Genomic DNA, 15,667 nt, shown 5'->3' on the forward strand with positions numbered 1-15,667 from the left:
GGCAAGAAATGGATTAGAATCTGAATTAATGATTTAGTGCCAGAAGCTTTTAATTGAAACATTAGAATTGCAGAAGGGGACTGAAAACTGGAAGGGAAGAAGAAAAGAGCCAGGATTCTCTCTTACAGCGTTAACTGAATTCACAGATACTTTCTGGTTAACCCGAGGTAATGTAGTCCGTATCCATAAAGACAAGCCAAAAAAGGTCCAAAATGTTAATTAGTGGGCTATAAAGCAAGAAGATGGTCACAGTGGTAACACTGTCATAAAATGGTGAAAAATAAGATGATATGCATAAGTTTCACTCTCCTTGAAGAATCATGGTAAGGATGTTAAATTCTTACAGAATTAAGCCTAATCTGAACAAGTCTGGCAGGTTGTTACTGCCTGACTCTTTCAGTTGGAGTTTCTGTGACATGAGGATCATCTTTCAGTAATACATGATAGACGGTACAAAAGCAAAGAAGCTATATAAAAAGAGCAAAACCTTTATTAAAACTAAAGTGTGACAAACTGTGGAGTTTTTATGACTATGAACATTCACAGGGGGTGGGGAGTACAACTGAAGAAATATCAGACAGGAAAAATGTATCCATGAGTGAGCTCAGCAGGAATACGGCTACTTAGGCAAATGAATGCAGTGTTAATGAAGGCAAATTTAACAAGCCCTGGTTCTTTGATTACTCTGTCTTATGCATAAAGACAAATTCTGAACCCTCAGAGAATTTGACTATCAGAAAATATAAGATTAGTTCATATTTTAGTATTGCTAATTAGTTCATCCACACACACAAATTAAGAGGCCATTAGACTGCCTGTCAATAGCATACTAAAGACAAGAAATGCTAAGATACAGCCCTTTTGATTAAAGATTTAATGTTATTGGGTCAGAGGATTCCCACCAGCATTTATATGCAAGATGGTATATGTGAGAACTTGTGTACTGATTACCAGGAAGCTTTACAAAAATTCTGTTTTTTCGTAGGCCCAAAAATAAGCAGGCCAAGAAAAGCTAAAAGGCACCCTTTCTCATTTTGTCATTTCAAATGAAATAGTAACTGACAACAAACCAGTTTGCCAGATATGAATTTTAAACTTTTGACAGACGGGATGATTTCAAGGCATTGGTGCCAACACCCACAAGGGATTGGACTAGAAACAACTTTACAGGTTGTGAAAGGAACCCTCCAACCAAAGCATCCATTAAACGTCTGAAGCTTCAGGGGGTAGCCGAGTTAGGGTATGTCTAGATTACATCCCTCTTTCCACAGAGGTATGTAAATTAGGCACCTCGAAATTGCAAATGAAGCCGGGATTTGAATTTCCCATGCTTCATTTGCATAATTGCATCATGGCGCTCTTTCGAAAAAGCGCCATTTCGAAAGACGCAGTTCTTTCAAAAAGGGAAGGCTTTTTTGAAAGATCCTGTAAACCAAGCCTTCCCTTTTCGAAAGAACTGCGTCTAGACCACGGTTTCACTTTCGAAATGGCACTTTTTTGAAAGAGTGCTATGATGCGATTATGCAAATGAAGCATGGGAAAATTCAAATCCCGGCTTCATTTGAAATTACGAGGTGCCTAATTTACATCCCTCTGTCAAAAAAGGGATGTAATCTAGACACAGGCTTAGTCTGTACAAGTAAACTTAAAAAACAACAGTCTGGTGGCACAGCCCACTTCCACAAAAACTCATGATACCATTTACATGTTTTGTTAGTCTATAAAGTGCTACCAGACTATTTGTTGTTTTTTCATTAAAGGTCTGCTAAGTTTATAGGGCAACTTTCTATATTAGTCACTGGACTGATCCCAGCTCAGCTGCTTACACTTTAGGAATAAATATTTTCATCCTAAAGCAAAAGAATAGGAGGCTGATAAATACCAATTCTAAGAAGTCACAGGCTTTTTACTGTTCAGACTGCAATCTGAAGCCTAACCAAACATGATCCTGGAGATATAGTAAGATCCTACAGGGTAGATTGTGATCCAACATGGTCAATATTGATCAAGGTACTCAGCATTTTAGCAATAAATAGCACCTTAACTTCCAATGCCAATTGAATTCTGTGATCCCAGTAGCAACAGTACTATTACCATAGCCTAAAAAGAAATTAATCTGCTGAAAAAAGCAACAGACCTCTTAAACGGGATTCTTTCTCTTTGGGAATTTGATATTCCAGGTGAAATAACTGTATAAATGCTTCTTAAGGCCAGAAGGTGGTCAAATTGGTAAAAGAGGTGAAGCCGGTTACAGCATCAGGATTTTTAATTTGTTGTAAGGACTAACTCTTTTAAAAAAGTTGTTCATATAGAAAAATGGGAGGGGGCAGCACAGATGTTTAGAGCCTGCAGGGAAATAAAATTGGCATCTACATCCACATCTCCCTTTGCAAAAATGATTTGCACATGCGGATACAGAGGATGTTAAAATAGTTGTAACTGAGAAACCATGTAACAGTTACACGCAGGGAGACAGTCAGCTCACTGGCAGCCAGTGCTCATTAGGAGCCAGCTTTTAAGTCGGCTCCCTGTGTGTATCAGCTCCTGCTTGCCACCCCGCACTGCTGCCTCTGATACAAAGTCAGCAGCGCAGGATGGCAAGAAGGGTGGGAGGGAGTATCTGAGTAATCATGAAAGTTAATCAATAAGCCCAGGCTTATTTGTTAACTGTTTACACGGTTAAACTTCCACATCCCTAGCAGATACTCTCAGATACAAAGTGGATAACTGCAAATTTGCAGGGTCCTACATACAAAATTTGTATCCACATCTGTACCTGCAAAAATGAGCCATGGATAGCCATGGATTTGCAGGGCTCTACCGATGGGCCAACATGCATTTGTGCAATCTGCATTTGGGAGTCCCAGTGAATTAGGAGGGGAGGCTTGTCTGCAGTGTTTCCTCTAAACTGGGTGGCAGCACAGCTTCACAGGCGATTAATCAGCCCCGCCCAGTCTGAGGCTCAGGACTCCATGCACAGAGCTGACTGACTGATAAGGAGGGGCTGATAAGTCACCTGTGAAGCTGTGCTGCTGTGCAGCTTAGAGGGACCACTGCTTATCCCCCAAGTCCTGCCCCTTCTCATTATCTCCACCCCCTCCCCCATGGCACTGACTCAGGGGTTACTCTGGAGCCCTGTTGCTGGGCAACAGTAGCACTCAGGTCCCCTGCACTCCCCATAGTGGTAGGAGCTGTGGGGAGCGCAGGGTGGGCCTGACTGCTGCTGTCACCTGGTGCAGGCCTCCCAGTAATTCCTGAGTGTTCTTATTTGTGTATTTTTAACCAGTTTAAATATTAAACTTTTTAATTGTACAACTTTTATATAAAACGTAGATTGGAATAAATGCCGTCAAAAGAACAGTAAATTAGTCACGTGACATAAAAAGGAACTGAAAAATTGATCTTGATCAAAAAGAATAACCGCCCCAATCAATAAAAACCTAAACCAAGAGTCAAGTTCACTGAACTCTCATGTTATCTGTATCACCTCAATGCAAGTGGCGTGATTATTTGCAAATGTGGGTAAAATCTGTTGTGAGCGGTCATTTCTGTTGCAATGCCCTGATTTGCCTAGTGAGCAGTCAGATTGAGTTGAATTATCTGATTTGATTGGATTACATTACTAGCATCATGATGGGGGTAAAGAGGGAAGAAACACAACCACTAGGAAATTCAGAGATATTCTATCTGACATTGCTAGTGGAGCTAGTTCAACAGAAAGATCTAAGGCCTAAGGAACAAACAACAAAATTATGAACATCTCTCAAGTTTAAATGACGTTTCTTCCAGTGTCTGGCAGAGGAGAAAATGGATAGGTGCTCACTGCAGCATCACTTAGGCTGTGTCCAGACTCCATGCCTCCGTCGACGGAGGCATGTAGATTAGCCAGCTCGGAAGAGGGAAATGAAGCCGCGATTAAAATAATCGCGGCTTCATTTAAATTTAAATGGCTGCCCCGATCTGCCGATCAGCTGTTTGTCGGCAGATCGGGAGAGTCTGGACGCGATGCCCCGACAAAGAAGCCTTTCTTCATCGACACAGGTAAGCCTCGTGAAACCAGGTTTACCTGTGTCGATGAAGAAAGGCTTCTTTGTCGGGGCATCGCGCCCAGACTCTCCCGATCTGCCGACAAACAGCTGATCGGCAGATCGGGGCAGCCATTTAAATTTAAATGAAGCCGCGATTATTTTAATCGCGGCTTCATTTCCCTCTTCCGAGCTGGCTAATCTACATGCCTCCGTCGACGGAGGCATGGAGTCTGGACACAGCCTTAGAGAACATGCATGCAGTTTCTTGTACAGAAACTCTGCTCAAAAATTATCATTAAAATGGTTATGTAAGACAAAACACTTCAGAGACCAATTACCAGACAGTGGAAACATCACATCTTCAATGAGCAAATGGATCCAAACTGCCTTTTGCAGGTGGTGGTAATAAGAACATATTCTCTATCTTTTAAAAACAATTTGTGAACATTGAGATAACCGAACTGTCAAAACTCTGGTCATCTGAAGAAGTGGGCTGTGCCCACAAAAGCTCACGATACCATCTTCATGTTTTGTTAGTCCATAAAGTGCTACCAGACCATTTGTTGTTTTTTAAGTTTATTCTGTACAGACTAACTCTGCTACCCACTGAAGCTTCTCTGTATGGATTGACACTGTCAGCTCCTTTTGTTGCTGAAGCTGCACAGGCAAGGGATGTAACAGGGTAGTCGATTAACCGATAAGCAAAAACTTATAGGTTAATGCTATAGACTACATGCATTTCCCCCCCACTCCTTGCCAGTAAATTTTTTAGCAAGCTGGTCAGCAGCCCAGCTCAGTCCTGGCTTGCACTGGGTCCTGCATCTACCCCCACTGTGGCTCTGCATTTAAAGTGTATTAGGAGCCAGGCAGGCAGGCAGCCCGGCTCAGTTGCAGCTTGTGCTGGGTCTAGGCGCTCAGACCCCTCCCCCCCAGACAGGGGTTCTCAGAGTCTATAGTCTAGTCGACAAACCGATAAGTATTCATGACATTAATCGATTATTCAATTAACTGATATTTAACATCCCTAGTACAGACCATAAGGATTTCAAGAGATACTGTTTGTTTAAAGCTGACTGTGTAAAGAAATTCCTACACCATCTTTTTATGTTGTTCTCTTTAGCCACAACTGCTGAGATTCTACAAGAAAGTTCCATGCAGTTTTTAGAATGAATAAAAGTTAATAGTTTAATTAGGGTAAAAATATGTGTTTGGGATCTGAAATTAGTATGACTCTATATTGCTGTTATCTTTAATACTATTGTTCATAGTTATTATAATGACCATGGTGTAACTATGCATGTGGCTTTCTAATATAAATAATTCAGGACTTTATTATAATTTTTAAAAATGATACAAAGCCAGGTCTATCTGCTGAACTAATGACCTGAGAAATTTCAAGCTTAATGAGATTTGAAACATCTGGAAGACCTATGCTCTAGCTCAGGGTCTTAACTAGACATTTTAGCACCCCACATGAGCAACCATATTTGTGCCCCTACCATTTTTTCATAATTTTTACACCCCCTATGGCTTTGTGCCATGAGTGGTTGCCCTACTTGCCCCACCTTGTTTCTGACCTGGTTTACCTGGTCTTTCAGTCATATCTATAAGGCCTGGTCTACACTACATGGGAAGGTCAAAGAAAGATATGCAACTTCAGCTATGTAAATTATGTAGCTGAAGTCGACGTATCTTACATCATATTTTCATGCAGTAGCGTCGATCTTCTGTATACTGTAGGCATGTCCTAATACATAACTTCAGCCCAATACCATAGATTTTACCATATCAAGCTTTTCATAAAAAACACATTTAATTTACCATGCGCCTTTGATTATCTCACTCTTACTCTGCTCCAGCTCTACCAGGGCTAACATTCCAAGGCTCGCAACAGCTTCAAATAGCCAACATTTAAAAACAAGCAGCTAACCCCTCTCCCCAAAACCCACCAAGCAAATAGCAAAAAAACCTCCCCATCACCCACAAATATGCAGTTTTCAACAATAACAAAAATTGTGACATGGCATTTTTCCAAAGTAACTACTGATTCTGAGCTCCCAACTTGAATGACCTGAAAAGGGCCTGCTTTTGTGAGGGCAGCACTTACTGCAGTGTCCAAGCCATCATCTGTAATTCTGGATCTGTGTTGCCCTTTTTAGTTAATGAAAAAGTAGAGAGGATGTAGAGTTTCTACTAACCAAAATCAGCAACAATGTCATTGAGAAGAGAAAGCTACCATCTCCCCTAGAGCACACGTTAATCCAGCTAGCACTTAACAATATTGCTCAACCTCTCCACTTACCTCCCAGAAATCCACCTCTCGCTCCTAAGCAAGCTAATTAAGAAGCTTGACATGGGTTCTCCAACTCCACATAGGTAATGTCAATATCCTGGGCCTTTCCCAATAAGGCTTCAGGTTAGGATATGGGACAGAGCCGGAACTGGTTGCACTGACGGCTGGCTAAGCTCCTTGTGGACAAAGTCTAGGCTTCATGCTTATATCATTAGACCTCTGAGCAATGTTTGTTAAAGTTCACCCTGGAATCATACCTTTTCACTCTAAGAGATATGACCAAGTTTAACTCGATCATACTAAGGATCAGACTCGATCAGACTAAGGATATGTCTATGTAACCCACACACCTAGGCTGTGTCTAGACTGCATCCCTTTTCCGTAAAAGGGATGAAAATTAGACATATCGCAATTGCAAATGAAGCAGGGATTTAAATCCCCCCCGCTTCATTAGCATAAAAATGGCTGCCGCTTTTTTCCGGCTCGGAGCTTTGCTGGAAAAAAGCGCCAGTCTAGACGCGGATTTTTCAGGAAATAAAGCCTTTTCCGAAAGATCCCTTATCCCTTATTTTAAGAGGAATAAGGGATCTTTCGGAAAAGGCTTTATTTTCCGAAAGATCCATGTCTAGACTGGCGCTTTTTTCCGGCAAAGCTCCGAGCCGGAAAAAAGCGGCAGCCATTTTTATGCTAATGAAGCGGGGGGGATTTGAATCCCCGCTTCATTTGCAATTGTGATATGTCTAATTTGCATCCCTTTTAAGGAAAAGGGATGCAGTCTAGACACAGCCCTAGTGTGGTTACTGAGTACTGCAAGTGGCACCTAGACCACTGCAATAATTAAGAGCAAGAGACTTCTACAGCAGGGGTTAGGAGGCAGCTGGCTTTTAGTTCAGAAGGTAGAGGCTCCTATAGTCAGCTCCCAAGGTCCCAGGTTCAAATCTGCCTTGGTGGTGGTTACAAGTGGGGGCTCGTCCGGGATCTCAACTGGGTCTCGGAAGCTCGGGATGCACTCCCTCACTTAGGGGAAGTATGTAACCCATGCACCTAGTGTGGTTACTGAGTACTGCAAGTGGCACCTAGACCACTGCGACAGTTAAGATCAAGAGACCTCTACAGCAGGTGCTAGAAGTCAGCTGGCTTTTAGCTCAGAGGGTAGAGGCTCCTATAATCAGCTCCTGAGGTCCCAAATTCAAATCTGCCTTGGTGGTGGTTACATTTACTAGGGTAAAGCAAAAAATATTCTCTCCAGTGCTACTAATAGGCCCAGTTGTATCAGGACTTTGAGATACCATGGTGATGGGTGCCTGGGTTTGGTTTGGTTTTTAATACAAAGTAGACAATTAGTATTAGCATGGTTGGGAGCTATAGTATAGACAAAATTCAAGCCGTTTCTGATATTTTAGCACCATGTCAATTTAAACTGCATCTGATTTGAGATGAGCTCCACAGGTACAATCTGGAATTATGGTACAATTAGGGTACAATCTGGAATTATGAAGAGAGTTTTAAAACTGTGTAACTCAGAGAGAAAAAAAAGAGAGGAATATGGTAAGAACCCAGGCACTTCAGAGTTAATAATGTAAAAGAAAGAAAGAAGCTTGAGTTTAAGGCTAAGCACAGTATAACAAGGATAATGGCCTGAAAGTAAGGTAGGAAAAAATTGAGCCAGACATTAGGAAAACATTTCTTATCATACGGATGATTAGATATTGGACTAATTTCCCAAAGGAAGTTGTTGAGTCAAACACTAGAGGCTTTCAAAAGAAGACTAGATAAAAACACTCATGGAATTAATATAAAGGTCAGCCCTACTTAATGACTCAAAAGGCCTCTTTCTAGTCATTTATGACTATTTTTAAAAACCACAACTGTGAACTTTTATAGCACCACGCGAACAAAGAAGTAAATACGAAGTGTTCCAGAAAACACATTCAACTTTAAAACTATTGGTTTCATCCTCCACTGAGATTTTTTTCTGTGATACTAATGGCCTCCTGTCAAAATGATATTATAACAAAAATATTCAAAAAAGTTAGAACAGTGTATGCAATGACTTTGGAAGCAGAATTCAATTCAATATGTGAAAATGCTTTATACCAAGAAAACATTGGTGTTTGTAAACTTACCTTGTGAAACACAATGGACATCATGAAGAAATCCAGCAAAAAATTCTCTGAGATATCTCTGTAGTCAAACTGGAAGAAGATTACAGTAAAGCTTAAAGTAACAAATTGATGAACAGGATTACAGAATGAGGATCGGAGCAGCTTCATCCCAGCAATTGTTATTAGGAAAATATCACAGCTGTGGGAGTGAGGGAAAGAAAAACCTAATCAAGTTAATATAATAAAAACAACTAGAGTGTAACTAATGAACAGGAATAACACTATCAAATCTACTCTTGATTGGTATGTCTACCTACATACATACAGTAAATTTATTTTTATATTAATACAGTGAAAACTTTGCTATCCAGCACTTAGTTAACCAGAAAACTTTCTTAACTGGCATTGCTCCCAGCCATATTACTGTCACATCTTCAGGCACCTATGCCTGGACTCCCACCTGTCCAGCTGGCCATTGCAGGGCTTCTGATGTCATCAGCAGGCACCCCCTTCCTCCTCCGCCTGCATCGAGCTGCCGAGAACCAGATCTGCCAGTAGTGGGTAGGGGCAGAGCAATAAGCTTTGTTATCCGGCACGTTAAATTAATCGGCAACCCCCATTCTCCTGATAACAAAGCTTTCACTGTAGCAGTTTTTGTTTTAATAATCCAGTGTATTCATCTGCAACAGCATATTTCTGCATTGCCAGTATTATGTGTATCTGGAGTGCTTACAGATTGTAACATGGGAACAATTGTGTATTATAACAGTAGCATCCATTACTGTTGTAAGTACATTATAACATAATTAAGGTCTAATTAAATAAACTCTCTAAAAAAATTTCAACATGTGTCTTAAGTTTGGTGCCATTAATTAGTAGCACTACAATTCATGCAGCTTTATATTAGAAAGTAGCCTGTTGCCAACTCCAAGAAGTAAACCTGAATCACCACCATGGCATCTAGCTTTAGGCTGGTGAAGTGGTGAATCAGACCCAGTATTTGTAAAATGCTGAAAATAATCCTTCATGCCAATTACAAAACAACAGAATGCTTGTGAAAGTACATGACAATTGACGGCTCAGAAGGTTCTAAATGGAATCTCAGAGATTGTGCCATTCCATGTTTATTCTATATTTGTAGCATTTATTCACTGCAGTAAGTTCAGGCCATTCAAAAAGATCACCTAGTCATCACTGTCTAAATGAAATGCCAAAAGACCTAATTTCTTACTCTGTCAGAACTTCTTTCAATTTTACTTGTAATTCTGAAAGCAAAACTAGGTACTACAGGAAAGTGCTTGTGCATATTTTAGAACACACCCTCAGTAGGATGAGAACATTTGTTGGATTTGACATTTATCAGGAAGAACAACATTTTTGAGGCAATGAGGAAGATTTTAATGGGGAGGCATAAAAATCACAAAGCAACAGCAGCAACTGAAAGACGCTTTTCCTGATCTGGTCAATATTTATGCTGATCTAATATCCACAAAATTTCAGGCAGAAAACAGCTTTATTAATATATAAGTTCTTGCTGGAGGATAAAGGAATATTGCTTGCTGGTAATTCTGTTTCTTTAAAGGTATTTTGCCATACAGGATTCTTGTTTCAGAGGAAGAGGATATCTTAAGCTCCCAGAAGGAAAATGGTACACCTGCCCAAGTTCAGAGTAATCACTTTTCGTTGTGGTTTTGTTTAACCTTTTGAAGCAGTAAAAGAAGCAGGCAACCCTGTAACTGCCCCAGACAGGTCAATATGAACCTCCAACAAGCACTACAGCTGCTTCTGGAACTTTCCAGGCAATTTCTGACAGTTTAGAAAGCATGGGCTCCAAACCCTACTCATAATCCACCATCCCCACCAAACATACATTCCCAAAGTGCTCACAGTCCAGCCAGATAGAAACAATACAATGACATCGCAAAAAAAAGTATCACCTCAAAAAAACATGCTTCCAAATTCTGAGGGGAGGTGGACAAGTGAACAAGAATCTTATAAGATGATATCTTAAGAGTAGAATTACAGGCATGGGAAGTAACTCCCCCCTTTTTAAGCTACTATATACCTGACATTCTCCTTCCTGAAAAGTTTGTAGCCAAGAAAGGTTCCAACAGTAACTGAAACAAAATTAACCCATTCCCTCTCTCTCCTTCCCCAAGAGATAATATATCCCACTGTAATAAGAGGTTTAAAGAAGCAAAGAGAAACCAGGGTTGACCTGCCGTATGAGGTGATGGTAAGTAACTCTGCTGGTTGCTTTGCTGAGACTCTTTCAAGCCCTTTTGCCCTAGCAACCAGGTTTTGGTTCAGTTAAGCAGATGGTGTTATTTTAATACCTAGCAAGTCCAAATCCAGAAAGAGATATTTGGTGCTGGGTTTGACTCTCACCCCCTGCTTATTTTTTCTCTCTTTCCCTTCAACTAATTATCTCTGGAGGAAGAGTTGGGCATTGATTGGGGCCTGTCCCACTCCCCTCACGTAAGATGATTTTGGGATTGTTCTTTGCTCACCCTACTGCCATCACCCTGATTCTTCCAGACAGTAGCCCCAAGGGGCTTCATTTCACAAGAACCCTACTTTATACTTGTTTGATGTAATTTCTGTATTCAGAATTGTGCAGTATTGCTATTATCCCTCACTGGTGAAGATACTTAGCCACTGGAACAACTAACCTAGAGACATAGTGGATTTACAATCACTTGAAGTTAAATCTGAATGTCTTTCTAAAAGTTATGCCATAGCTCAAACAGAAGTTCTGGATTTGAAGCAAGAATTAGTAGGCAAGGTTCTACGCGATGTTTTAGGCAGAAGGTCAGACTAAATGATAACATTTCCTTCTGGCCTTAAAAGCTACGATCCTGGTCATTATCTTTCACTGCTTTCAATGGGGCTGAGTCAGGCTGCCTTAAGGGATTAAGGGAGGCCCTTTAATCATTAGGTGAGAGCAAGGAAAGATATAAGAGAGGTACAAGAAATGAGAGTGCAGAGCAGCAGGGAGGGAGACTGTGGTGGATCCTGATGAGTAAAAGGAACATGGGAAGAATCATGTAGACAGAGAGTTGCAGGGGATGTGCAAGAGGCTGACTGAAGGGGAATAACAGAGAAATAAGCCAGGCTGAGGAGGCACCTGGGAAAATGGAATGCAGGAGGAAAACGGGGTGCTAGGGAATGTGAAGAAACAGAGAGGGGAAAGGGAAGGAAATACAGTGAAGCATGGAGGGAGAACATGTGTGGGGTAGCTGCCATTTCATCCCCCCATTGTCCCCTCTAGGTATTCTGTCAAGTTAGGGAAGAGACAAGGGAGGGATAGTGTGGGATTCTGTCCATATCAGATGGGATAAGAAAAATGAATCCTCCCTGAGCAACAGTAAAAACCTGCATTTTTAGGTTTGTCTTTAAGGGTAAGTTTAAAATCTGCAATGATCATGCCTCCACTGTAGACTGGTAGCATTTCCCTATAGGTTGAACTGTCAAAAGGAAGACCCACATATAATTACTTTTTACATTTTCATGATTTTGGAGGGTCAGACCAGTGATTTTTGAACAGCAGGGGTTGAAATTCTACTCTGAAAAGTTATTATTAAAAATAATGCCTTCTTAACAGAGATGACCCTCGAGTGGATTCAGAGATACACACTTGCTGACAAGTCTCACATCAACATTAGGCTACTTTTTAGTTCTGCTAGACCTGCAGAACCACCATATCTATGAGAATGAGCAGTACTGTGTTCCAGGTAGAATTTTCAAAAGTGCCTAAGACATTTAAGAACTTAAATCTCATTGATATTCATTGAGACTTAGTTTCTTAAAGTGCCTGTGTCACTTCTGAAAAATAAGTATTTTTGAAAATGTCATATGCTCCTGTATAAAAGTTGATACAGTGTGCTTAGATTGAAAGCTCTAATTTAGAATGTAAGCTTTTTAAGACCAGAACTATCATTTGATATATGTCTGTACAGTTCCTAGAATCATGGGCCTGGAGTTTCTATATGTTACGGTCATATAAATTTATTAATTAATGAAATAATAAGTACATAAATAATAATAAATAATAATTTTCACTATATCCAGGTTAAAAATAAAATCTGATTTTAAAATCTAACATCCTGACAATCTAGATACTGGAAAAATAACATTCCATTTGTAATGGATCTTTGTTCCAGAACACAAGCCTATTTTTTCTGGTAACAATTTAAATCACTATAGTACTGAAAAAGGCTGTACTAATTCTGCTCAGTGAGGAAACTCTGATCACTACAATACTATAGAATCTCAAAGCAGTTTATAGGTCATCAAGCAAAAGTTTCCACAAAAGACTGTCTTCAAAGAACATACTATAATACTGTAAATTAGCAACATTCTGTTCTAATTAGAATTGGAAGCTTATACTGTTTTCCTGATCATACCCCTGCTAATTCAGGACAGCTCTGTACTCAGCACTATTGAATGCTTCATCCAACCTAGCCTTCAAAGACTTTGGTGATAAGGCCTGGACACCTCCTGTGAGAGACTTTTCCACAGTCTAATAAACTTTACAGGTCCCTGATATCTAACCTAGATTTCTCATTTCATCTAATTAATCCTGGTTACTCCCAAGGTGTTTACACCCTTATTATACCAGTCTGCAGATGTTTTTATCTCCCAATTTTTGCTGTCATTTGGGTATGTGGTGTATATTTAGTCCTTTCATCTTTCTAGTAAATGTATCTCTCTCTAGCCTCAATCAAGTTTGCTGCAGCACTAACAGCATCTCCTTTATCATATTTTAAGGCATTTCAAATTCCCCTTTAACAGAACAAATAAGAATAGCATTTTGTACTTACTATTATTCATTAATAGTACAAAATCAAATTGTGACAGACTCTTTATTAAACTTCATACAAATATAAGAATGGCCATTCTGGGTCAGATCAAGGGCACATTGAGCTCAATATCCCATCTTTTGACAGTAGCTGGTGTCAGATGTTTCAGAGGGAGTTAACAGAAAAGGGCAATAATCCAATGAACTAACCTGTCATCTAGTTCCAGCTTCTGGCTGTAAGCGGTTTAGGGATACCCAAAACAGAGTTCTGTCCTTGACCATCTTGACTTATAGCTATTGATAAACCTATCCACCATGAGCTTCATTTGAATCATGAGCTTCATTTGAACATTAAGCTGAATGTAAATTGTCTTAAAAGTATGAATCCCATTCTACGAACTATAATCAACTTACTGTGTACCAAATCTCCTGTATTTACTAACTGAAAAAGCATCAATGGTGAGGGCATTCAATATTATTGCTGGATGCAAGATGTATTTCTCAAAACACTGAAGCCACACATAGAGTCTTTCAAACCACATTAAATGAGCAGCATCTGAAATAAAAACACAGATAAGAATTTTATCATTTTGTTTCAGCATATAAATATTGTATAGGTAATAAATACATTAAAGTCTGAAAGACAAATCATGAGTTTTGTGTATCACACTAGATAATATGCCTACTACAATTCATACAATCCTTATTTCATTTGCTATATAGCAATCAGGTTGTTCTCTGGATCTGGACAATATTTTGTTTTTTATTGCTGAATCCATCAGATAGGCATATATAACAGCTGAAAGGAAGAATCTAACAGATAGATCATGTTAAATTTTTAGACGTAAAACATGATATTAATAAACGTGTTTGTTTTTCACCATTTGAATCACTTTTCTTCCTTAGAATTTATAACTAACACCTTTCCTGTGACCTAGTGGGGAGGCTGGACGATCTAATAGAGACAGTCCTGGATGAAATCTCAGCACTGTCACTGACCTGCTGTGACTCCTTGGCTAAATCACATTCCTGCTCTGTGCCTCAGTTTCCCCTTCTGTAAAGATGGGGGATAGTGATTGTGAAAATTTGTAAAATGTTTTGAGATTTAAGGATAAAAAAGCACTATAAAAGAGCTAGGGATTATTATCCCAAAGGATCCAAAAATACTTTACAAAGATGCTATTATGCATATAAATACAGGGATAACTTTACTCAGCAACAACCACTGAGATGGAATTCAATCATTTAACAGTACACAACAATACTACTGGGCAATGTGACAAGACATGATTACTGTATTCAGTTGAAATTGTAGAGGGAAATCAGGTAGGCAGAGCGAAGTCTCCTGAGTAACACCTGTATTCTTGCAAAAGTGACAAGAATTCTTTAATGAACACAAATCGTTCAGGTTATCTAAAAAACATCATTTGTAACAGAAGAGCGCACCATACTGGAGCATTCATTCAGTATTGCCTCAAAGGTAAGAACCACCTGGTGAACTACCAAGACTTCTCCCTGCAACAATAATAATAATAAAATACACTATTTCAGCTGTATGATGGTGAGAAAATGGGACAACAGATTGACTCAAGATTCTGTAGGACCATATGTTCAATAGATACAAGGAGAAAAGTCAGGTGCTAATCCTTCCAAATTACTTTAATTCATGGACCTATGACATCTTTGGTTAAGGTACCAGGCTTTTGAAAAGCTGTGCATGAACTTCTGAGGTACAATAATATTCCTCACTTACTATAGCTTAAAGTATTTTCTCTTATTACTGTCTAGGGCTCTGACAACAAGCTTTTTCTTAGCTTTAATTAAACAATATGATTCATAGTTCAAACCCAAGCTTTTTTGCCTCCAAAGTACCAGGTAGAAATAACTGTGTCAGTGCTTCGAGGGATCTGTTTTACAACCATTTTTCATAAACTGTTAATTCAAAATAAATTCAATTAGGAGGGCTCACAAACGGTTACACAATGTCATTTGTGTCAGACCAGAAAAATACAGTGAAAACCTGTTGCTACAGGCAACCCATAACAGATCATCTATCAGGACTTTAGCTGGAATAGTTATCCTGCTCACCTAAGTCCAGGCTGTATTGGGACCTCTCTTTCATCTAGCTGGAATAGTTATCCTACTCACCTAAGTCCAGGCTGTATTGGGACCTCTCTTTCATCTATCAGTGAGGGAGAGGTTTTGAGGATGGGAGAAGGATAAATGGCTTGTTCTTTGCCTCATGCCAACCCTCCCTCCTATGACTGAACACAGGAAATCCCTGGGAGAGGCTCTTTCCCCATCTCTTCCTCGTGACGTCTGCAGTAGGAGACCTCACTCACTCTGAGGAAGGCCTGAGCTCTTTAAGAAAGAGGCTCCCTCTCTGTATTCCTCCTTCTATCATGGCACTTGGAAAGGCCCCTCCCTTTTTACCTGGGTT

At 39.8% G+C, this 15,667-nt stretch overlaps 1 protein-coding gene across 1 annotated transcript in view; it reads right to left on the reverse strand.

Moving 5' to 3' along the window:
* The window catches only part of PCNX2 (pecanex 2), a 224,394-nt gene that overhangs the window by 87,963 nt on the left and 120,764 nt on the right, over nt 1-15,667 (reverse strand). Inside the window, exons 20-21 of the mRNA XM_089777363.1 lie at nt 13,642-13,783; nt 8,448-8,625 (exon numbers count right to left, since the gene is read on the reverse strand). Coding sequence (XP_089633489.1) covers nt 8,448-8,625; nt 13,642-13,783 — 320 coding nt within the window. The remainder of the gene's footprint in view (nt 1-8,447; nt 8,626-13,641; nt 13,784-15,667) is intronic.

Source organism: Pelodiscus sinensis, chromosome 3 (assembly GCF_052426305.1).
Source record: "Pelodiscus sinensis isolate ZL-2025 chromosome 3, ASM5242630v1, whole genome shotgun sequence".
Taxonomy (NCBI): domain Eukaryota; kingdom Metazoa; phylum Chordata; order Testudines; family Trionychidae; genus Pelodiscus; species Pelodiscus sinensis.